This window comes from Spermophilus citellus, assembly GCF_964194105.1.
Source record: "Spermophilus citellus genome assembly, chromosome: 6".
Taxonomy (NCBI): Eukaryota; Metazoa; Chordata; class Mammalia; order Rodentia; family Sciuridae; genus Spermophilus; species Spermophilus citellus.
The window spans coordinates 165023891-165047553 of record NC_138187.1 but is presented as its reverse complement, the minus strand read 5'-3'; the positions used below and the strand labels follow the sequence as shown (position 1 = coordinate 165047553).

Here is a 23663-nt window from a genome sequence, read left to right as displayed (position 1 = left end):
TGCTTCCTAAGCTGCATGGTGCAGGACAGGGAGGGTGGCGCAGGCCGAGTGCCTTCTGCTTCCTAAGCTGCATGGTGCAGGACAGGGAGGGTGGCGCAGGCCGAGTGCCTTCTGCTTCCTAAGCTGCATGGTGCAGGACAGGGAGGGTGGCGCAGGCCGAGTGCCTTCTGCTTCCTAAGCTGCATGGTGCAGGACAGGGAGGGTGGCGCAGGCCGAGTGCCTTCTGCTTCCTAAGCTGCATGGTGCAGGACAGGGAGGGTGGCGCAGGCCGAGTGCCTTCTGCTTCCTAAGCTGCATGGTGCAGGACAGGGAGGGTGGTGCAGGCCGAGTGCCTTCTGCTTCCTAAGCTGCATGGTGCAGGACAGGGAGGGTGGTGCAGGCCGAGTGCCTTCTGCTTCCTAAGCTGCATGGTGCAGGACAGGGAGGGTGGTGCAGGCCGAGTGCCTTCTGCTTCCTAAGCTGCATGGTGCAGGACAGGGAGGGTGGTGCAGGCCGAGTGCCTTCTGCTTCCTAAGCTGCATGGTGCAGGACAGGGAGGGTGGTGCACCCCCAACACAGAAGCCAGGAGGGCTCCTCCTGGGACAGCTGAGGGATGCAGCAGCCAGAGGGGAGGCAAGGTGGCCTTCACCTGTGCCTGAAGTAACCAGGGGCAAACAGTCCAACCTTGTGAGGTCACCAGGGGCCTTCGGTAACATGGCCCCTGAGACTCTGAGAGGAAGAAGGTGACACAAACCTCCTCTGGATGCTTACCAAGGCCTAGTGTAAAGAGGCCCCACTGGACTGTGCCATCTGAAGGATGGACATCAGGGAGGTGCTTGTGTGTCCACAGGACATCAGGGATATGCATTGTGTGCACAGATCTGTGCATGGATGAGGTCCAGCCTGGTGAAGGCTTGCTGAGTGTGAGGTGTGTGCAGGTAGCACGGCTTTAACAAGAGAATTTATTTGGAGGGGTGGGGGACTGGGGATTGAGGCCAGGGGCGCTTAACCACTGAGCCACATCCCTGGGTCTTTTATTTTTCATTTTAAGACAGGGCCTCACTAAGTTGCTTAGGTCCTCACTAAGTTGCTGAGGCTGGCCTCAGCTTCCTGAGCTGCTGGGATTATAGGCGTGTGTCACCACACCTGGCCATGAATTTTTTTAAGTGAGGGAGAAATGTGGACAAAATCTTCATGAGGATTTTGTCTTTGATACTTCTTTTTGAAGGCTTGCTGAATAAAACTATCTTTTAGCTATCAGAGTAAGAGGCACAGTGATTCCATCTACAGATCAATGCACTGCACTCCTCTGAGACTCTGTGAGTGGCCTGAGGTTGAGCTTTTAGCCTTGCAGCCCTGGGCTCACCGTCCTCGGGGGTCCCCAGGCCTCACCTCCGAGCACTGGCTCACAGAGAGAGCTGGAGGGGACATGAGGGATGCTCAGGGAGGAAGCCTCGGGAACTCTGAGACGAACCTCACTGGTGAGCACACAGGAGCCTTCCCCCTGCAGCCACCAGTAGCTGACCCTGGGGTGACTCTAGCCCTGCTTTGCCGGGCTCTTGTCACGCGGGGAAGCCACAGTGAGCATCTGGGAGCTCGCAGGTGCAGGTGCGTCTGGGAGGGAAGGAGGGGCCACAGCAGGTGGGAGCCCGTGGGGCTCAAGTCCTCTTACCATAAGGGTGCATGTGATCTCCAGGCATCTGGGGTGGGGTGAGGCCCTGTCGGAAGGGGTCAGAGCTGTAGACGCTCTGCTCGATGGCCAGCAGCTGCTGCGGGGTGGGCAGAGCCGTGTAGGGGTTCATGATCCCTTCCATCCCAGCGCTCCCGCCACCATTTGTCTGAGCTGCGGAACAGAGAAGGTGGCAGATCATTCTCGATTTGTAGCCCCGAGCCCCACCCGGACCTCACACCCCTCACCACCAGATGCCCATGCTGTGATCCAGGACGCCCCAGGCAGACACCACCACATCTCTCAGGACGTTTGGAAATCACACTCTAGGTCAGACCTACACAGTGTGGGAGTGACCACCGAAGGGTGCAGACACCAGGTGCTGAGAATTACAGAGGCCACCTCGAGCTGACCCCCAGTGACTGTGATGGAGGCTGCAGAGCTTCATGCCTGGGCCTTATCCCACCTTTACAAGATGGAAGGAGCTGAGTTGACATTAGTGGCTTCAGCCTGTGCCCAGCCAAAGGCCCTCACCTTGGAGGTCAGGGATGCAGTGGGACTGGGCAGTTGAATTTTCAGCGCACCCTTGAAACATGGCATTTAAACAAAGGCTTGGATCCACACTCAGGTGTGGCAGCCCTGGAGGATGAACATACAGGTCCACCAATCACCCATCACCCAGTGGGAATCATGACACCTGACCAGCAGACCTCACCGGCTGACAGGAGGACTCCAGGACACTGCGTGCTCTAGAGCCAGTGTGCTGCTGGTGCCCAGGACTTCTCCTCCTCCGCCTCCTAGCTTCTGCTTCCTGAGTCTCCCCAGGAGCCTCCCCAGGAGCTCTCTAAAGCCAAGGATTGGAGTCTGTGTTCTCGTAAGGCCCCGTCAGTACGTTCTAGATGGGATCAGCTAACATCACCCCAGGCCCTCCGAATATCGCAGGGCCCTGTGAGACAGAACTGGCAGGGACAATTTCCCCACCTGAGGATGCACAGCCCAAGGTGTGAGGGGATGGAAAAGCCGAAGCAGCTCTGGCTCCTGACCAGCTCGCTGCCCACTTCCCAGCAGCCCATCCCAGCTCAGCTCATCCCTCTATTAGCATCTCTCATTGTTAAGTGAGAGTTAGGGGACTCCTGGCTGCAAGGGCCAAATTATGGATCAAGCCTAGCCCAGACATCAAGCATAGCTCAGGGGCTAAGCAAGGATGAGGACCAACGTCTGGTGGCACGGCCTTCAAGAAGCGGCCCATAGGCCTGCAGCAATGGCCCGGCCTGAGAGCTTGTTAAAAACCTAGGCTCTTGGGGCCATACGACCTTCCTTAAAAATCAGAACCTGAACTTCACCAAGATTGCAGGTGACCTGTGCGCACACTGACGTGTGAGACCCAGGCCCAGGCACAGGCCGTTCAAGGAACCCGGGTGGGTGCTGAGTCCTTTAAGAATGACATGGCTCTAACACGCAAGTCTGGATGCTTTCTCCCTAGCACTTCTTGAACACAGACTGTTCAAGAAGTCCACTCCCCTCCCAACTCCTCACTCCCCTCCCAACTCCTCACTCCTCCCCTATTAAAAAAAAAAAAAAGAAGGTACATCCAGCGAGGGGTGGGTGGAAAGCTCAGCCCAACAATACAACAGACACTAGTATGGCAGTATGTAAAAACGTGGATGTGTAACCGATGTGATTCTGCAATCTGTATACGGGGTAAAAATGGGAGTTCATAATCCACTTGAATATGATATGTCAAGAGCTTTGTAATGTTTTGAACAACTAATAATAAAAAGAAATAAATTTTTAAAAAATAAATAAAATATATATGATGTCAAAAAAAAAAAAGAAAAAAGAAAGCCCAGTCCAACAGAGCGTAGTCAAAGACGACTCCCAAACTGGCTCCAACCCTCACCGACGTCAGAGGTGAGACTGGCGGAGCCTTCGTCCTCTGAGAGGGGGACTGTAATTTCGGCTCACCTTGGGGTTTATGTATTGTCATTATTTTACACTATTTTGAAGGGGTTGCTCTGGTTTGGAAATGGGTCTCCTCCAGAGGCCGATGCTAGAGGCTTGGTTCTCAGCCTGTGGCACTGTGGGGGACGGGGCGGCTTCGGGGACCAGTGGGAGGAAGCGGGTCACTGGCACATGCCCAGAAGCCCCCTCTCTGTCCTTCCAGCCCCCTCGCCTGACTCTGCTTTCTGGTCCCCATGGGGCAGGCAGTTCCTATGCCACACACTCCCCACGGTGTGCTGCCTCTCACAGACCCCAAGGCAACAGGCCCAACGTGGAACCCCGAGCCAGACCACCTCTCCTCCACTAAGTCGATGGTCTCAGGTAACTGTCACAGGGATGACAGGGTCTTCTACCAAACTGGCCATCCTAGGAGGAGGGGGTCTGGACATGAGAAACAGGACCCGCCCCTGACTCCACAGACGTTCTGATGTGTGCCCTAACCCTGCCCAGTCCAGACCAGGCTCTGCACGAGCCAGAGCTCTGGAAGTGCTGCTCGGGGCCCACAGGCTCTCACGGGCTCCTCCTGGCTCACCCCCATGTGGCGGGCTTCTCTCTCAAGTGGGGGGGCTGGGCTCCACTGAGTGCCCGTCACTCATGGAGCTGGGCAGGTGCCGGCCTGGGGCGCAGGGCTTACCAGAACTCAGCCGCTGCGTGTTCTGCTGGTCCTGCTGCTGCTGCTGCTGCCGCCGGGCCAGCTTCTTCATCTGGTGGGAGAGACGGCCCATCAGAGTCGGCCACGACAGGCCACTCACCAGGGGCAAGGGAAGGGCCTCCACCCTCCGCTGAGAGGCACGTGGAGGAAGCACCTACCCCATATGAAGCCAGGCTGAGGAAGAGCTCCCCAAGACCCCTTCACAGCTGCTGGGGAGGACGCTCACCCCACAGGAACAGGGGCTCCCTCTCAGCAAGGGCCGCAAGGCGGCTTGGATGAGCCGGGAGACTATTCCTCCCCACTGCCACCTTGAGTGTGAGAGCCACCCAGAGCCTCAGTAAGACACTTGAGCCCCACGTTCCCCAAACTGTGTTCTGTGGAACATTGGTGCCCTGTGATATGTTAACACACGGGGTGTGTGTGTGTGTGTGTGTGTGAGAGAGAGAGAGAGAGGGAAACACTGCATTTTAAAACAAATGTCCTTACTGCAAGGTTCCCCGGAGGTCTGAGTGCTTCTCTGCTTTATGCCTCCATGGGGAAGGGAGCCTCTTCAGTGCCTGCTCCATGGAGCCCATTTGGATGACTCACCCACCCCCAGCCCCACTCTGGGGAATTTGGCTGCAGGAACGGTCCCCTCGCCCACCCGGAGCAAACACAGCGATGCAGCCCCTCGGCAGACCAGGGAGGCGGGACACAAGCACTTGCAGGGGTAGGAAAAGGCAGGGGCAGAAGTTCCAAGAGGGCCCACGACAGGGCGGCAGGCCTGGCCAGCCAGCAGGACAGGAGGGCAGGGTGGGCTGAGTTGGAGGGCAGGGAGGGCTCTCAGGCCACCATGGCAACAGGCAGCCTTGGGCCAGTCGTCAGAGTGCTTTTGGATTTCTCTTTGAAATATCAAAAATGAAACGAAACAAAACAGACAAAAACCCCCTGGTATCTGTAGTGCGCAGGTATACATGGAAACAAATGTGAATTAAAGAATCTGGTTTTCCAAGAACCTGATGGGTCCGGTGGCTGGCCGGATTCAGAGGCAGGGCCACCAGGAAAACAGACATTCCCCCAAACAGATGCGTCAGTGGGCCTTCCCCGGCGCCTGGCTGAAGCCCCTCGGCAGCAGGATTGCTGCTGGAGAGAGCTGCTCTCCAGGGAGCTCGGGTGGGGTGGCCCGGGCACAGCCCTCTGCTCCCGCAGCAGGAAGGGCGACACGGAGGAGGCAAGGAGCCTTACCTTAGCCCTCTGGTTCTGGAACCACACCTGCACCACACGGACGCTCAGCCCCGTCTCCGCGGCCAGAGTCTCCCTCACCTGGAACAAGCGATGGTTACTCCTGTAGCACCCGCGGCAGCGGCAGCGCAGGGCAGGAAGGAGGCAGAGCACTTCCTGTGCAGCCCTGGGGAGACCAACAGCCCAGAGCCTGATTCATGCTCAGCCAAAGTCAGAGGCCAGACAGGCTTCCCTCCAGGTGGAAAGGAGTCCAGGCAAACAGACCCCAAAGGCAGGTGCTGAAGGCCTGTCCCCGGGCAGCATGACCAGAGGTGGGCTCTGAGGACTGGCAGGATCGCCAGGGCTCCAGCTTCGTCGGAGGATCAGTCCTGGTGACTGAATGGACCGCTGGAGGGGAAGAAGTGGGTCTGCCCTTGGGGACTCTATCTTGCCACCGGCCTCTTGCTCCAGCCCTCTCTGTCCCCAGCTGCCAGGAGGTCGGTGGCCTCCTCGCCACACTCCCACCACGATGCGCTGCCTCACAGCAGTGGAGCCGGGGGACCCTGGACGAGGCGAAATAAGCCGTCCCTCCTTTAACTCTTCTGTCGGGGGGGACCTGGTCGCAGTCATGGGACTCTGGCCGACCCCACCCACTGGTGAACTCAGACCCACGCTCCCAGGAGAGCTGCAGGCGTCCCCCGCTCTGGAGTCAGCCCTAGAAAGTGCCGGATGCTGCAGCTGCAGGCCACTGGGGGAGGAACAGGGTGAAGACCGCTTTCCCAGGGCTGTCCACCCTCCCTCCTCCCGCCTAAATCCATGGACCTTTGTCCCTCTAACTCAGAGACTTTGGGGGTTCTGCACTGTTACCCTGAGGGAGCCCTTCCCAGAAAGAGACAGAAAATAGGGGCCACCTGGAACCCAGCAGGGCCAGCGGACGCATGCACCAGGGCCAGGTAGGGACGAGGATGAGGGGTCCAGATAATAAAGAGATGTGTTTAAACATCTGTCGGCCATCCAGGCTCACAGTGAGGCTGGCAAGAGGGCGGGAGAGGAGCAGCCCATAAAGCAGATTTGCAGAGAGGCCAGAGAGACATGGCGCCTCCTGGGAGTCTCCGGAGAAGATGGGATTGGAAAGTGCCCTGAACAAACACGCAGAGAGCGAGCCCCGGGCCTGGGAAGTGCTCACCCTAATCACGCCACTGGGCTGAGCTCACATGGGGAGGCTCAGGCCGGACTTTCAAGGCCCATCCACCCTCCTGCTAAGCGGGGCCCCTGCACCTGCTGAAACTCTATCCATTGCTCAGAGGCCCAGCTCGGAAGCCACCTGTTCCCAGGGCCTCGCCTGATTCCAGAGTGGACACCCCTCCCGTGGCCCAGGGCTCCTTTGTCCTCCAGCTCACACCGTGGAGCTACAGTCCTGGTGGACGCCACTCCTCGCTGTTGGTCTGAAAGGTGCCCAGGAACCAGCCTCCAGCATGTGGCCTCACGGAGGCTGGGAAGCCCTCAGGGGAAGACAACCTGTCCTGAGCAAGCCGCCTCGGGGAAGCCGCTTCCTACCAGTGCCCCCGCGGGGTGCACCTCTGTGAGGGCAGGGAAGGAAGGGCACTGTGACAGAGGGCACTATGTTCCACCAACCCCTGCCCTGTGGGGGTGCATCAGCCCTGCACCGTGGGCTAAGCCCAGCCTCGACTGGCCTGCGAATCAGGGTGCCATCCAGCAAGAGGGCTTCCCTGGCTCCTTCTCTGGCCTGGCCTCTTGCCTTCGGCCACCTTCATGAGAACACGTCCCAGGAGGGCACTGCTTCTTCAGCCTAGACCACACAAGAGCAGGCGGAGCAGCCCACACCTGGACCCTGGGGGGCACAGCCCCCCAGCCCAGAACAGGCCATGAATGTCTGCTGGGGTGACTCAGACTTCGGGCTACCTCCTCGCTACAGCAAAGGCTGAGGAATTCCAATAGGAAGGAGAAAAAGAAATGCTAACCTCTTAAAAACGGTATTTCCTTCACAAATTTCAGAAAGAACGATCAATTTCCTTTTACTGTGTAAAAGACAGTGCCCAGTACATGGCAGGCAGCTGGTCAACCATGAACGCTCAGTGACGGCCACAGTCATTGTGGCAGAGCCAGGTAACTGTCCCAGCACCCACCTCCTCCCTCCCACAGTGAAGTCCTGAGCACAACAGGGCACGGGGTCCCAGGTGGGCTCAGCCCCAGCCTCTCCTGCAGGACTGAGCTTCGCCCCCTCACACAGGGAGTGGCCGAGCAAATCCGGAACCGGCGCCTGCTGCTCTCCTTGGGACTGTGGTGTAGGGAGAACACACCCCTCTCATTAAGGCCCGAGTTTCTTTACACCAGGTCCACTGCAGCCCCCTGGTCACGGCCCCTACAGGCTCGGAGGGGGCTTTCAAAGCCAGGGCCCATCTGCACAGAGCCGGGCCACTCCACCAAAGGAAAGCCTGTAGCTTGAAGGGGTCCCCGGCACACAGCACGGAACAACCAGGCCACCGCATCCCACATTCTTTGTCACAGCGTCTTAGCCTACACCAAAACGAAGCCTTCTGTGTGTGGATGGGCACCACACATGGAGGCCTGGGGTCCCTGCCACACCCCAGAGTCCCCAGCAGAGCTCAGCCCTCCTGCACAGACTGACCCCTCTTCCCCACCACTGGGACCCCATGTGCCAACCTCCAGAGGAGCCTGGGCACCCAGAGAAGCAGTGCTGCCCCCCGCCCTCCCTTCTGCCCTCCTGTACCTTCCTGCAGGGCTTGGAGGACACTTCGAACGAGGCCTTGAATGCTCTCCTTTGCTGGGTGGTCAGGATGGTTCTGGGGCGTTTGGGGCGCTTGTGGTCCTTGCCGTCCTCAGAGGCTCCCTTCCCCGCCCCCGGGGTGGACTTGCAAAGGCTCTCCTCCTCGTCGCTTTTGCCTGAAAGAAGGAGAAGACGCTGCAGGGAGTTCCCAGAGGTTCCTGCAGGGGGGTGCACACCCCGTCAGGACAACCCGTGCATGCAGCAGCCCACGGCAAGGACCCAAAAGCTTCCAGGAAGAGCTAAGGAGAGCACTTCGAATCCAGGGCAGGAACCAGGAGGTCCAGGCTACACCCGGTCATCGCCACAGGGTTCTGCCCTGGCTGGTCCAGCGTGCTGCCTCCTCGGCAGGAGAGCCTGCTCATTGGCCTCCCCTGAGCATGAGGTAGCGGCTGCTGCTCAGGCACCAGCATGCTGCTCGGCCTGCAAGTCAGTAGTCGGTGCTTGTCATCAGGAGGACCTCCCAGGCCTCAGCTCAACACTAGTGCACCGAGCTTCCCAGACACCGTGAAGAACTCTGCTCCAAAGGCCATCGAGGACCAGCACTGGATTGACTACCTGCAGGCTGAGACCAGTAACCCTGATCACCCATCAAAACTGCTGTCCATAAAATAGATAACCCTTCACAGAGTAACTGCAGACCATGTGAACTGCTTCCATTTCGTAAGCAGCAGGCAGAACAGGGGTGACTTTTAAAGGGGATTAAGACCTAGTACCCAGGCTACCTCTTGGGAAGGTGTGCCCAGGCTCTGCAGAGCCGTGTGAGGAAGACTTCCTGTATAGGGGAAGTAAGGGCCACAGGTACTTGTGTCCAACTCATCCTAAGGATGGCCCCCCAGATCTCCCGGGTCCTCTTGGCTCTAGGGAGGACCTCTGCCCTGGGTTTGCTCTGCTCCAGTCCCTCTGGCCCTTCAAGGAAGCCCCCAGAGGGCCCAGCCACGTGAGCCTGGTCCCTGACCTCTTCAGCTGCCACCCGAGCAGCTCCTATCATCTGGCCATCTCCGAGCTCCCATTTTGGCTCCACCAGCGCCTTCTCATCTGAAGCTCAGAGGCCCTGTCCTCCTGCAAACATGTAAACCACAGCTTGGGCACAAAGGACACTCAGCCGTGAGTCCCCTGGGCTGAAGGGGCACCTAATGCAGGCACAGCCCCATGCCAGTTGTCACTTCCCCGCCGCTTCTTCACGTGCAATAATGCCCACCCAGTGGGTGTCCATGGAGTCCTGTGTGCAAGCAGCTGGGATCCTGCCATACAGGTGGTGTTTAATAGATGCTGTCTTTTTCCTGGGCCTCCCTTCCTCAAGAATACAAATAAGAGACACTGAAAGGTCAAAAAGGGTCCCAGCCAGGGTCCTCCTGGCTAGGAGGCTCCTCTGGCACCGTCTCCTCTGTGTGCCTTCCTGGGGACAATGCAGCTGGTCTCAGCCACACTGGGAGAGGGGCTTCGGGTCCTCCTGGAAGGGGGAGACTGACCCTAGGAACTGAACGCCTCAGGGAGGTAAGAGACCCTCCCGGAGGATGAGAGGTTCACCCTGCAGGCCTGCCCACTGCTCAGACCACCCCCCACCTGACCCTGTGTCCAGGGAGGCCCCCTGGCCCCAGGGAACCTCCTGTGGCATTTCTGCGGAAACAGGCTGACATCCCACCCCCGTGTCCTGTGGAGTCCTGCCAGGGTCACGCGGCTCAAGGATGAGTCTGCAGGGCTGTGAACACTTTTCCAAGATCTAGTTTTCTCATCAGGAAGAGTAACTGTGGCCTAGCATGGTGCACTCGCCTGTACTCCCAGCCCGTCAGGAGGCTGAAGCCAGCCTCGGCAACTTAGTGAGGCTCTAAGCAACTTAGCGAGACCCTGTCTCAAAACAAACAAAAAACAATAAAAAGGGCTGTGGATGTGGTTAAGCACCCCGAGTTAAATTCCTGTTAAAAAGAAAGAGACAGAGAGCGAGCGAGCGAGCAAGAGAGAGAGAGAGAGAGAGAGAGAGAGAGAGAGAGCGAGAGAGAGAATTGTAACTATTGTTGAAATTAAATGAGGGCTGCATGGGAAGGCTTGGGCTTCCTGGAACATGAAAATCACCATAACTACTTCAACACAAAGGATGTGTCCTCAGCCCTAGATGCCTGTTTTCAGGTGCCAGCAGCCTCGTGTCCAGGGGAGGGCTGAACTCTGGTGCTGGACTCTGGCATTTCTCTTGCAGAACTGACCCCAGCCCACAGCGAGTGGGCTTTGTGCAGTGTCCCTGATGGGGACATCACAGCTTACACACTGAGACTCCTCCCCTGGGTGCTGGCTGCAGAAGGAGGGGTGAGTTCTGACGTTGGTCCAGGGACAGGATGGCTGCGGTCCTCTGGGGCTCTCTGTCGCTGTGCTCACCTTGCCTAGGGCAATGCCTATTTCCAGAGAGCTGTTCTCCTCCGTGAACCAACAGGGAAGGGGGCAAAAGAAGGGCCGCCGAGGTCAGCCCTGGAAGGTGTCAAGGGCCCAGCCAGGTGTGCCCCGCCCCTCTCCACACCCTGTAGGGGGTCAGGAAGCTGGCTGTGTCCAGAGGGAGGAGGCTGAGAGGGAAGAGAGGAGGAGAGGGGCCAGGCCTGCCGGGGAGAGCCTGCCCTGGAGTCTCTCCCGACCCCTCTGCCCTTCGGCCTCTCACCCCCTTCTTTCCTCAGCCCCCGAGGGGGGTCTCCAGACTCTCCCTAGCATACCCCAGAGTGAGTCTCACCGGCTTTGCCCTGACACAGAGGGCAGCCTCAGGCCACTTGAAGGCTGGGCTCTGTTCACTGTGCGAAAGTGAGGGCCTCACAGATGGACGGGGCTGCCCAGTAGAAGAGAAAGGGAGCCTTTGCCAGTCCCCTGTGGCAGGCAGGACCTGGCACCAGGCCAGATGTGGCTGCATGCTGTGGTTTGCTGACCCCTGCCCTGGACCTCTCCAAGCTGCTCTCCATCACAGCTTACACCTGAGACCCCTCCCCTGGGCTGACCCTCGGAGTCCTCCTGGCACCGTCTGAGGGTGCTCCCAGTCAACAGCACACATTCGCTTGGCAGGACATGCCTCTGCCCACCCCACCACCCAGGGACTCTTGGGTGTCCTGGCAGGTCTGGGTGAGAGACTCTGAGGACGGAGGGGTGGAGGGGCACGTGGCACCTCCCACATGCAGGCAGATGCCACACCCAGCTGGCCAGGGTCAGCTGGCCATCACTGACCCTCACCAGCTTCAGCCACCGTGTGTAAACATTAGGGGCATGTGACATCCTTCACTCTGCTCCTGGGACGGTCGGAGTGCCCTGCTCTTTCAGCAGTGCAGACCTGCTGGACTCGGGTTCCCATTTCTCCTGGGAGAACAGGTAGGACCTGGACTGCAGGCTTTGAACTTGTCAAAGAGAAAGGGAAGCTCTCAGAGCCGGTGGGAGTACTGCGAGCGGAAGATGAAGGAAACGTTCAAACAGCAGAGGAGCGGCTGCCAGAGACTCCCACACCCAGATGGGGCTGTGGCCGGGCCTCATAATTTAAGCCGACACCCCTCAGTGGAGATGAAAGGAGCACCACTCGGCTCTCCCACAACAAATGTCAGCATCCCCGGAGGCCGTGTAGACAGGCCCAGCATAAATCTGACTCCTGGAGGGGAGGCCAGAGAGCTAGTCTCCACGCACAGCCCACCAGAGTGAAGGGAACTGGCTGGGCACCAAGTCCAGACATGTTTCTCGGGGCCTTTCTTGTAAAAAGAGTGTCTGGAACGGCTCAGGCTGCCACTCCCCCGCTGCTGTGCCTCCCACCTGCCTCGGACCCAGGCAATTGCAGATGAAAGCCCGGCGTGGTTTATGGCTGGGAGACGGAGGTGCACTACCTGTGGGGCCTGGTAGATTCATCTCAGGTTATTGGAAAAATCCCAGCAGCCCATAAACAAGAGATATCCGAGGGTGAGGGAGGGAAGCAGAGACCCTCAAGCCAGGGAGGGCAGAGGCAGGAACAGCTGGCCACAGATGCAGTGAGAAGGCGGGCAATAGAGGAAAGGTCTGGGGTTCTCTCTGGATGGAGGGACAGGGGAAGAACAGGGAGGAATGTATGAAGACAGGAGGTGTAGGAGCTCTTCCAGCCGCGGCCCTGCAGTGCGAGGCTGGAACTCCATTCTTCCCTGAGTAATTGTGTCACCTCTGGACGTGGGGAACTCAAAGCAGCACTAAAAATCCAACAGGCAACAGTGCAGCAAGCTCAGAGAAGCAAGACCCAGGCAGCTGCAGCCTTGCACACAGCTCTCCAAGGAGGCCCCCACCTGCCAGCAAGAGCTCCCAAAATATTCCACCAGGAACCTTGCACTTGGTCACTCCTCGATGAGCCCCACAGAGGCTCGTGTGCAACACTTTGCACAAGGACACCCCTGGGACAACTCTCCTCCCTGCCCATCAATCGGAGGACAAAGACCCAGCAGCACCTGCTGAGGGGAAGGCCACCAGGGCAGGTGTCACCTGCGATGACAGTGAATGACACAAAAGATGAACAGAAGAGAGAAGGGATGTTTTGCCAAGAGGCAGGTCACCTGTGACAAGCAGAGCTGACCTGGGAAGGAGACGCGACCAGGGAGACTCCTCGCACCCCACTGCACGCAGGGCCGAGTTCCCTGAGCACAGGGACAGGTGGAAGAGTCCGTGCTCCTAAGGAACGGAAGCTGACCTGGGGAGGTGGCCTGCAGGGTGAAGGACACCCACAGCGTGCGGCGAGCTCCTCGGGCATGGCAAGGACAGAAGCCCGAAATTAGAAAAGAGAAGCATCAATCACCAGAGAAGTTAGAGAAGGGAAGGGGCCCCGGGTCAGGGAGCAGGTGTCCCGAGAGGGGCTCAGCCGGCCAGGAGAGACACAGGAGAGCGCGGCAGAATGAGTGGGGCGTGCCATTTGGGGGGAGGTGGGATGCCACCTGGGCTTCCTGGAGGGGTTGGTGTTGGGGAGCGGATGTCATCAGGAGGATGGACATGGGTGCTGGGGAGGGTCTCTGTGGCTGCCTCTGCACAGGAAAGCGAGACCCCGCGACATAGGGCATTGTGTGCCAGGGATGCACGGGCCTCAGCCTCTGAACTGTGGTGCTCATGCTCACACCTGGGTGGCAATGTCAGCCTCAGGCCTACTTTGTACCTGGGCTGAGGGAACCTCTTGGGTCCCAGCACTAGACATGGACCCTGAAAAGATAAGCAAATGCCCATGTCCCAAACACCAGCTCTGTGCCCCAAACACCAGCTCTGTGCCCCAAACACCAGTTCTGTGCCCCAAACACCAGCTCTGCACCCAAACACCAGCTCTGTGCCCCAAACACCAGCTCTGCACCCAACACCAGCTCTGTGCCCCAAACACCAGCTCTGTGCCCAACACCAGCTCTGCACCCTAACACCAGTTCTGTGCCCCTAACACCACCTCTGCACCCAAACACCAGCTCTGTGCCCCAAACACCAGCTCTGTGCCCCAACACCAGCTCTGTGCCCCTAACACCAGCTCTGCACCCAAACACCAGCTCTGCACCCAACACCAGCTCTGTGTCCCAAACACCAGCTCTGCACCCAAACACCAGCTCTGTGCCCCAAACACCAGCTCTGCACCCAACACCAGCTCTGCACCCAACACCAGCTCTGCACCCAAACACCAGCTCTGCGCCCAAACACCAGCTCTGCGCCCAAACACCAGCTCTGTGCCCCTAACACCAGCTCTGCACCCAACACCAGCTCTGCGCCCCAAACACCAGCTCTGCACCCAAACACCAGCTCTGCACCCAAACACCAGCTCTGTGCCCCTAACACCAGCTCTGTGCCCCTAACACCAGCTCTGCACCCAAACACCAGCTCTGCACCCAAACACCAGTTCTGTGCCCAAACACCAGCTCTGCACCCAACACCAGTTCTGTGCCCCTAACACCAGCTCTGCACCCAACACCAGTTCTGTGCCCCTAACACCAGCTCTGCACCCAAACACCAGCTCTGCACCCAAACACCAGTTCTGTGCCCAAACACCAGCTCTGCACCCAACACCAGCTCTGTGCCCAAACACCATCTCTGCACCCAACACCAGTTCTGTGCCCCTAACACTAGCTCTGCACCCAAACACCAGCTCTTCGCCCCAAACACCAGCTCTGCACCCAAACACCAGCTCTGTGCCCCTAACACCAGCTCTGCACCCAAACACCATCTCTGCACCCAAACACCAGCTCTGTGCCCCTAACACCAGCTCTGCACCCAAACACCAGCTCTGCACCCAAACACCAGTTCTGTGCCCCTAACACCAGCTCTGCACCCAAACACCAGCTCTGTGCCCCTAACACCAGCTCTGCCCCCAAACACCAGCTCTGCCCCCAAACACCAGCTCTGCACCCAAACACCAGCTCTGCGCCCCAAACACCAGCTCTGTGCCCCAAACACCAGCTCTGCACTCAAACACCAGCTCTGCACCCAAACACCAGCTCTGTGCCCAAACACCAGCTCTGTGCCCCTAACACCAGCTCTGCACCCAAACACCAGCTCTGCACCCAAACACCAGCTCTGTGCCCCTAACACCAGCTCTGCACCCAACACCAGCTCTTGCCAGGTGAGAGAGGACAGGCCTGGTCCCATCTGCACTGCAGCATGGCATGGACCATCTTACTGCTGTCCCCTAAGGGGTAAAACACAGCCTCAGAGAGGCTCAGGAACCTGCACAACATACACAGTCCTCTGCGTCAGGCCGCTCTCACACAGGGCTGACCAGTCCAACCACCCCAGAGACACCCCCATGCACAGCAAGGAAGCCAGCTTATCAACCAGCACCTCAGCTATAGCAAATGACCGTCCCCACTGTGGGTTCTGGCCCAGGTGGGGGGAGACCCGAATGCCCCTTCTCCCACGAACACTGGACGGCTGTTCTTCATGTCAGAGGAGCACGTGCAGCCATGGACAGGAGCTCTGACAGCAAAATCAGGAATAGGGTCTTTTTGTAAGTTTGCTGCTGAGCTGAGCACTCTTGTCTAAAACTCTCACATCCTGAGGCCCAGTCTCTCCTTCTGCAAGATGGCCTAACAATTCCTCATGCTTGGCCACCAGCTGAGTGCGGCGTCTACATCCGCAAGGCCCGCCGGCTGTACCCCGGCTCCAGGAGGCAGGAACTGCACTGCGAGCCTTCTCCTGCACATGAGTAAACTGAGGCCGGGTAAGGGAAAGGGGTCTCCTGCCCAAGGGCACAGGGCTGGGACACTCCTCCTCCCCCCTCCTCCCCCCTGCCTGTCTGCCTGGCCTCCCGGTGACTGTGAAGCTCCAAGGACACCTGGCCCTGCAGAATGCCCTGTGACCATTATTAAAGAGTGAGGAAAGAAAGGGCTGGAGGGAGGCTTCCTGGGAGTCCACCTGAGCTCCTGCTGGAGAAGGGACAGACCTCTCTCAGTCCCCATTACCACAGCCCCGCTCTGCAGTTCCCCTGCCTCCCACTGTCCTGCCCACCACTGCAGCCCCCAGAGGGCAGGCTCAGGAAGACCTGCTGGCCGCCTGTCTCCAGCAGAGCACACAGGAGCTGCGCTGCACTGCTGAGCCAGGCCACAGGTGAGGCGTTTCAAGAAAGGCCCTTTGTCCAGAGAGGTCCTGGGCAGAGGGGGTTCCCGTGCCAGGCAGGGGAGGGGCTGGGCGGGTCAGAGCCAGGACATTCCCGGGTCATGTCTCCAGTCTGCACTCCTGAGCTCCGGCAGCCTGCCCGGCTGAGTGCACCCTTCCTCGCCCTCAGCAGCTGGTGCTCCTGAAGGAGCCCTTGTGTTTGGAGGTCTGCTGGGAACCAGGACGCGGCACAGAAGGTGGCGTCCATTTTCTGCCCCAGTCTAGGCCTTCTCACCGCTGAACAGTCACAGCTGAGTGCCCCGCCCCCACCCCACCCCCACCCGCACCCTTCCCACATTTCCCCTTCCCCTCTGACAAGAACAGCCCAGGCAGCCCAGGCTGGAAGGTGCAGGCGTGCTGCTGGGGCACCCACCAGGGCTCCGCCACACGCTGCAGACGCTGACCGTCCCAACGGCGGGAGACCCTCTCACCACCATCACTGCATTCAAGCCAAACGTGGACAAATACGAAATGCAAACCACTGCCCACTCTGTTCTCACGTGGCCAGCCTCCGAGGCTGACTGGAAAGGGACGAGCGGGGCTCTCGGCTCAGTCTGACAAAAGCCACCTGGCAGCTGCCTGGTGGTCCAATAGGCAGGCTGTGTGTAGCCACAGGGCCTTGTGTTAGGCTTCTGGTAATGAAGTCTGAGTGTGCTTGCTCCAATTTAGGAAGTGACCAGTGCACCGACTACCACCTCTCTCTGGAGTAGTCCCCTCCATTAACCACTAGTCTTCAGGAGGATCAACCAAGAGGAAAACTACATTGTTTCTAGGAAGGTTTGGAAGACAAAAGGTTAATTATTCCTCCAAATTCAAAATGACCAAGACAGTCATCTCTGGGTGCTGGGCAGGTGGCTGAGTTGGCTGGTGCCCCTCTCCTAGTCCTCCCTGGTCCATCTCTGTGGACTAACCACAGGGGAGCGTGCCCATCTGACCATGCTGCTCGGACCCTGTGCGCCCTTGGCTGGGACGCCCTCTTCTGATCAGGCCCTCTGCTGGCTTGGAAAGTGAGAGAGGCCAACAGCCCTTCAGACTGCAGGGCACTCCACATTGCTGGCCATGATGGGCCATCCGAAAAGATGAGGGGATTATTAGCCACCTCCATTTGGGCTCAGCTGGGTAAAATCCATTTCACTGGAGCTACACTCTCAACATCTCCTTCACGTGATATTGATCCCAGACCGTCCACGGCTACGACAGCACCCATGTGGCTAGGCTGCCCTAAGCAGGACAGCAGAGGGTCACGAAGAGAAAAGCCTGGCTGTGATAACAAGGGACAGAAGCCTGGAGAAGAACGGAGAGGGACAGAGGGCGGGCCACGCTGTGGGGCAGCCGTAGGGGCACAGTCAGGTCCAAGGACAGCTTCGTGCAGGTGGAGCCTTGGCTCCACAGGGGGTTTGCAGGGAGCACTTCCCCAAGTCAACTACACACTGGGTATCGCTGCGAGCGGCAAGCCCCACTGCAACCACGGGAAACACTTGTGGATGTGGCCTTAGGTGGCACTGGGCGTCCCGAGATGGTCCTACCTTGATGAGCCATTGCTAAGAGCACCCCACTCACATCAGCCGTTAGCCTGAACTTGTACCCCTGACCTCTCCTCCTCTCCCCTCGCTGCCTTTACTTGTAAGGCATGGAGCTTATTTGGTAAGGAGGGTTTGGAGGGGTCCTGGAGGCCCAGGACCGCATTCTGCAGCCCAGCAGCCCTCCCAGGCACCGTGGGCATGGTGACACAGATGGCTGGCCGCCCGGGGCCTGGCTCAGCAGGTTTGGGATGGGGTCTGTGGCTCTCCAGTCTCCCATTTCCTCCTGAGGCACTGATGGGACTGGCCCACGGCCACACTGGGAGAGTCCCTGACCTCGAGCGTGCCTCCCTCTGCCTTCCCGGGGCCCTGCACGCACACACCGCCTCCGGACTGGTGAGGGAGAATGGCAGACTGGATCTTCACACCTTCCACCTTCCCAACTGCTCCAGCCAGACCTCCAGACTCCTGCTGGCTTTCATGAGAGGGAGGAATATCAACTATGTTTAAAAATCTTGTTTTCTGCTTTGAAATCAATGGAGTGATTCAGGAAAAGGTGAGGGTGACAGGGTGACCCAGGGTTGGCACGGACAAGAGCTGGCCTGGAGGCATGCTGTGCCCGGCACTGCCAAGCCCAGGGGCAGGCTCTCCCTCCATTCTGGCAACACAATGGCCACTGACCGGAGAGCGGCGCCTGCCTGGTTGACAAGGGAGCAGAGTGTCTCTCCTTCCCCTCAGGGTCCTCCCTCCACTCTTCATTATGGCCTCCGCCAGGGTGGGCAGGTACCGAGCAGCCTTCTGTCACAGGGCCCCGAGACGGCAAGGCCATGCAGCTCCCCCAGGCCCCCAGCCACAGCCACCATCACACAGGCCCAGCGACGGCAGGGCCACGCAGCTCCCCTAGCCACGGCCACCATCACGCAGGCCCAGTAACGGCAGGGCCACGCAGCTCCCCCAGCCGTGGCCACCATCACGCAAGCCTGTGTGGTGCAGCAGCCCAGGTCAAGTGTAACCGTCAGTGGCTGCATCTCCGCTGATGCCATTCATAGATGCATCAATAGAGTATCAGGGAGTTTGGCAAAGGAGAAGTCGATTGACACTGTGACACTCTGCAGGAGGCCAGGGGGCTGTGACATCAGCGGCGGCACAACCCTCCCACAGGTTTCAAGTCAATGCAGCCTCTCTTCACATCCCGCACCCTGCTCTAAAACTGTGTGCACCTGAAGTTGTACAGAGACCATCGTGTGGAGGTGGATTCTCTTCTCCCCGTTGGGCCTGGGGACATGGCTCAGTTGGTAGAGTGCTTGCCTTCATACACAAGGCCCTGGGTTCCATCCCCAGCACCCAGAAAAGAGAGGAGAAAAAGAGAGAGATCTTCATTTTATAGAAGGTATAGACAAACATTTTTCAATACACAGAGGGTCCTCGTACAGCCGCCATTCGTATATTCACCTAAAAACGACAGTTTTCAAAGTGCTTAACATCCTTCTGTGGGCAGGACAGGGTCCCTGCCTCAGTCCCTGCAGCCTGGTGCCCTTGCAGAGCAAGCCAGGTGTGCTTCTATCAGGGGAAAGTGCAGGGATGCAGAGGAGGGCGAGAGTGTTCCAGCACTGCGTGGGGCACGGACTGCGGAGGAGGGGAGCAGAGCTGACCACGAGGGCCGGGGGCAGCAGGGGGGCTGAAGGAGCAGTTCAGTGTTTGGACGACCAAGAGCCCCAGACTCCATGATGATTCTTGGGAACAAATTCCTGTTTCTGCAACTCTTGGTGTCCTGTGGGGGCCACCCTACACTTTAAGGATTCAGACCATGACCATTCCCAGTCTCAACAGCAGCACCACAAAGGGACACCACACTTCTTAATGTGAGGAAAACCCAGAAGTTCTTCTTAAGGTGTCCTGAGCAAAGCATGGGTGTCTGGGCCCAGAGTGGAAGTGAGGGGAGCCACTGTGGGCAGAAGCCTCAACAGGGCGGCAAGGCCTGGCTGGGCTTCCGCTCCCCAGCCTCCGCTGTGCTGAGATGCCGTGTGAGGTAGCACGCCACTGTCACCACCGACTTCTCTGCCACAGTCGCTTCTCTGCCCTGTTTCCAACCCTGCTTATCCCTGTCTAAGTCTGACTTAGATTCTAGAAGTTCTTAGTTCCCTCTCCGACTCTCTGGGGCGTCTTAGCTGAAGGAGGAGGAGCTGCTCTTGAGTAGTCTCTTCTCTCATGGGTGGTCAGCCTGGCCGTGGCTCCAACCACATGGGTCAGGTTTCTGCAGCTGCGACCCAAGGGTCCCTTCACGGCACCAAAATCATCTGCTTGTGTGACTTTTCCCCAGTGGTGACCAAAGACCCCCTTCTTCCTTCCTTCCTTTTTATAGAGATGAAAAGGACTTCTGGGTTTTCCTCACATTAATAAGACCCACACTCGGGGCGGGTGGGGGGGGGGTGACGACCCTGCTGAGAAAGATACTGAAGGCAAGGAGAGGAGCCAGGCTGCGGCTGGAGGTGAGGTCCCGCCCTGCAGGCTGGGTCACACCCAGCGTGGCATGTCCCTGGAGAGGAGGAGGCAGCTGCTAGGTCAGGATGGCCGCACCGGCATCTCAGCGTGGCGGAGGCTGGGGAGCGGAGGCCCAGCCAGGCCTTGCCGCCCTGTTGAGGCTTCTGCCCACAGTGGCTCCCCTCACTTCCACTCTGGGCCCAGACCTCCGCGCTCCGCTCAGGACACAGGAAGTCCCAGCTTGGCTGAGTTAACGTTGACTTCTAAATTTTCTCTGTTGGTGCCTCTGGTTTCTTTCCTGCCCATGTTACAGGTTTCCTAAGTCAGGGGCCATTCTTGGATGCTGGGATTTATTCCTGTCTTCCCCACCTGCTCTGTCGCCTGGGCCAACCCCTGCAGGCTGCTGCACCCATCTGGCTTCAGCCAACGGGTAGTTAGGAGACAGTCTGAGGGCACAGAGAAGCAGGAGGAATCGCAGTCCCGCCTCGCCCTGCCTCCGCCTGGTGGTGTCTTTGGCCCTGCTGCCACCTCCTCCATCCAATTCACACCTGCCGGCTGGGGCCGCTGCAGCTTCCCCCAGGTGCTCTCCACCTGCTGGCCCCGCCCTCGGCCTGGGTGGAGGCAGCCTCCCTTTCAGCTGAGGGGTGGCCTCACCGTGCTGCCTGGTGAGCAGCCCTCATCTCACCAGCCACACCCTCAGCTCTGGTTTTGCTGCGGACAGGGCATCTCCTCGCTGGTTGTCCCTGGCTGACTTGGCACTTGAGACTGGCTAGGGAGTCCGCAGGTGTGGCGACTGTCCCTTCACCGGCCAGGCATCTTCCGACACTCCATGTCACTAGCCTCACTGAAATCAAGCCAGCTCAAGCCAGCTCCTACTCCCTCCGTCGTCCTCCTCAGAGCCAGGGTTGTAAGGCTGGTGCCAGAGACGGCGAGGTGAGGGGACAAGCAGAATCGACCCCAGGAGTCACTGGACAGAGTCCCGAGGTGTGAGCAGTCAGCACCACGGCCAGATCCAGGACCAAGCTGGAGGCCAGAAAGACCTTCAAAGGGGGCTCATTCGAGAGGCTGGACAGAGAAAGTGGACAGCTTATCCTTCTGCCTGTAAGTTCCCTCTCGCTCTGTCTCCAAGATCTGCGCCTCTGTGGCACTTGCAGACCCCACAGCTTAAGAGACAGGTCGGCCACGTCCTCACCACCTCCAGGGATGGTCAGGATGGAGACATCCACAACCCGTGCTGGAAACGAGCTGTAGTTTGTCATTTTAAAATGTGTGACTACCCAGTAGATCACCACAGAAAGAAAAAGGATACATGCTTTCTCACCACCCCAACTGTGCCACATCCCCATTTTAGCTACATTGTAATGTCTCTTTATAAAGTGACCCGAAAGTGTCTTAGCAGATGAAGTGTGGCATGAGCTCTGCCCTAGGCACCTGAGTCCTCCTGAGCCAGTGACCTGTCGAAAGCACCCACACCCTGGAGTCCCCAGCTCAGGGCCGTGGGGAGCACACCCACCACCGGGGGTCACAGGTGGCCCCGTGTTTCAGTCATGGCTGCTTCATGTGTGCGAAGCCTCTCGTGACCATGCTCAGACGGAGTCAAGGGAGGCAGCACAGCGGGTGGGAGAAGCCGACACCCTCCACCTGCCCAGCAAGGACGAGGTGGCCCGGGCAGGGTGCCCAACCTCAGTTTCCTCACTGTGAAATGGAGGTGATGCAGCGGGTGTCTTAGAGGACTTCCACCTTGACCAACCCTGTTCAAAACCGAAAGGGGGAGACATTTCTGAACCTGCCATCACAACCTCTAACTTGACCCATTCGGTCAGGAATGCTCTGTCCCCGGGAGCACTGGCCAATGGAGGAGACACATTTTTCTAGTTGTCAGTGGGGGGCGGGGCACAGATGCAAAGAACAAACTGTCTCACCAAAATGCCGACAGTTTTCCTATTGAGAAATGCCAACTAAGACAGTCATGGAGCACTTGGGTCCCTTCAAGTTGATGTGCTAAACCCCAAAACCCCAGGTGACCGTTCTAGGAGCTGGGTCCTCTTGGGTACCTGGCCCTGTGGCAGAGTCCTCATGAAAGGGTCAGTGCTCTATGAGAGGACGTGGAGAGCTCTAGGCCCTGGCCCTTGTGGGTACAGGAAGTCTGCAATCAGAAGAGAACCCTTGCCAGATGCTGACCTCTGGCACCCCAACGCTGTCTTCCGGGCACAGGAGTACAGGAAGGACTGTTTCTAAGTTTGGTGGATGGCATGTGTGACAGCAGCCACTGTGGACCGCCTCAAGTGCAGTGGTCTGTCTATACAGCTGCACCTGTAAGAGGAGGAGGAAGTCGGCTGGGTGAGGTTAGTGACGAACGCTTCCCCCAAGGTGGCTGTCTAAAAAGAATCCTTTGATGATGGCTAATTATTTTTCCAATTTCTCCCTTATATTAACCGAGGATTCCAAATGATGGATCGTGCCTGATTGAGATTTCTAGTTAACTGGGTCTGCCTATGCTCACTGAAAAATCACAGTTATTGTTCCTATGTCTGAATCATCACTTCTCCCCTAGCAAAACTGGCCTAATGGGTGCTTTTACCTGTTTGGAAATCTCTGAACTCTAAAGCCTTCAGTTTGAAGCTAGTCTTTGAGACAGTCTTCGACAAGTGACTCGTGACATTCTGGGACCTAATGACCACAGCCCTGTCCTTGCTGGAAGTCTCCCCACACAGATGACACATGCGCATTGAGGGCACCACAGACTGAAGCTAGTGTGTCTCACGCACCCCAAAGCATCCCCACAGGGGTTCTCTCAGCTCACTGATCCTGGGTGGACACAGGGGAACAGGGCTGTGAGGCCATCCTCCAAGGCCCAGGGAGTGGGGATGGCAGGGAGACAGCCCTGGGTAGGGTACAGAGGGCCCCAGATGGGGTGTGGAGAGGCCACTTTGTCCCCATGCACTGCCTTCCCACTGGGAGCTCGTGCACCTGGTGCAACCAGCTGGGTTCATCAAGGAGGGATGAGTTTCCCACTCTGCTTCAGCCTTGGGGAGCATCAGACAATGCCCGTGCCTGGTTCCACCAGCCTCTCATGGGAAGCCAGGTCTCAGTGGCTGTCCCTAGAGAAGGCGCACAGCCCCCTGGAGCCGCGAGACACTGCAGAGGGAGTGGCACAGGGGACGCTCGTGCTTGCTCCGAGGGAGGCTGCTGGCCTCACTGAGGTCTGCCTCCACGCGGCACACACCTCTGCAAAGGCCAGGGGCTCCAGGTTGTAGGCCAGATTTAAGAACCAAGGCCCCAAGTGCACAGATTCAAAGACAGTCTCAGGAAAGTGCTAGAATCAATGTCACATCCTCTTTCCACGCTCCACTCTGCAGAGACGGCATCTGGTGTCCTTTGTCCCTCCTTCAAAAGCCCAAAATCCCTCTGGTCACACCCCAGCTGTTAGATTAGGTAATGCCAGCTGTGGCTCTGTGTCACAGTCACGCATCCTGACATGTGAGAAGGGCACTTTGGTGAGTCGGAGGGTGGCCGCTTCTTGGGTCCCTGGCCCTCCTTTGCCTGTGCATGAGGAGATGCTGAAGGTGCCAATGAGTCCCTGATGCTCAAGTTTAAGGAGGCGCTCCCTTTCGTGAGCACTGCTGAGAGTCAGGCACCACCATAAACACCCGTGTGCTGGGTCCACCCCCCTCACCCACCGAGAGGGGAGGGAGCAAGAATGCCCAGGTCACCAGCCCCCCGTGGGAGAAGTGGAAGAGGAAACTGAGCCATTAACTGCTCATGTCCTCA

General features: G+C 58.4%; 1 protein-coding gene across 3 annotated transcripts in view; it reads right to left on the bottom strand.

Annotated features, from left to right (window-relative positions):
- The window catches only part of LMX1A (LIM homeobox transcription factor 1 alpha), a 128544-nt gene that overhangs the window by 3816 nt on the left and 101065 nt on the right, over positions 1-23663 (bottom strand). For all 3 annotated transcript variants that reach the window (XM_081299976.1, XM_081299978.1, XM_081299977.1), the window contains 4 exons: positions 8254-8426; positions 5526-5603; positions 4284-4353; positions 1652-1822 (listed from right to left, as the gene is read on the bottom strand). In XM_081299976.1, coding sequence (XP_081156102.1) covers positions 1652-1822; positions 4284-4353; positions 5526-5603; positions 8254-8426 — 492 coding nt within the window. The remainder of the gene's footprint in view (positions 1-1651; positions 1823-4283; positions 4354-5525; positions 5604-8253; positions 8427-23663) is intronic.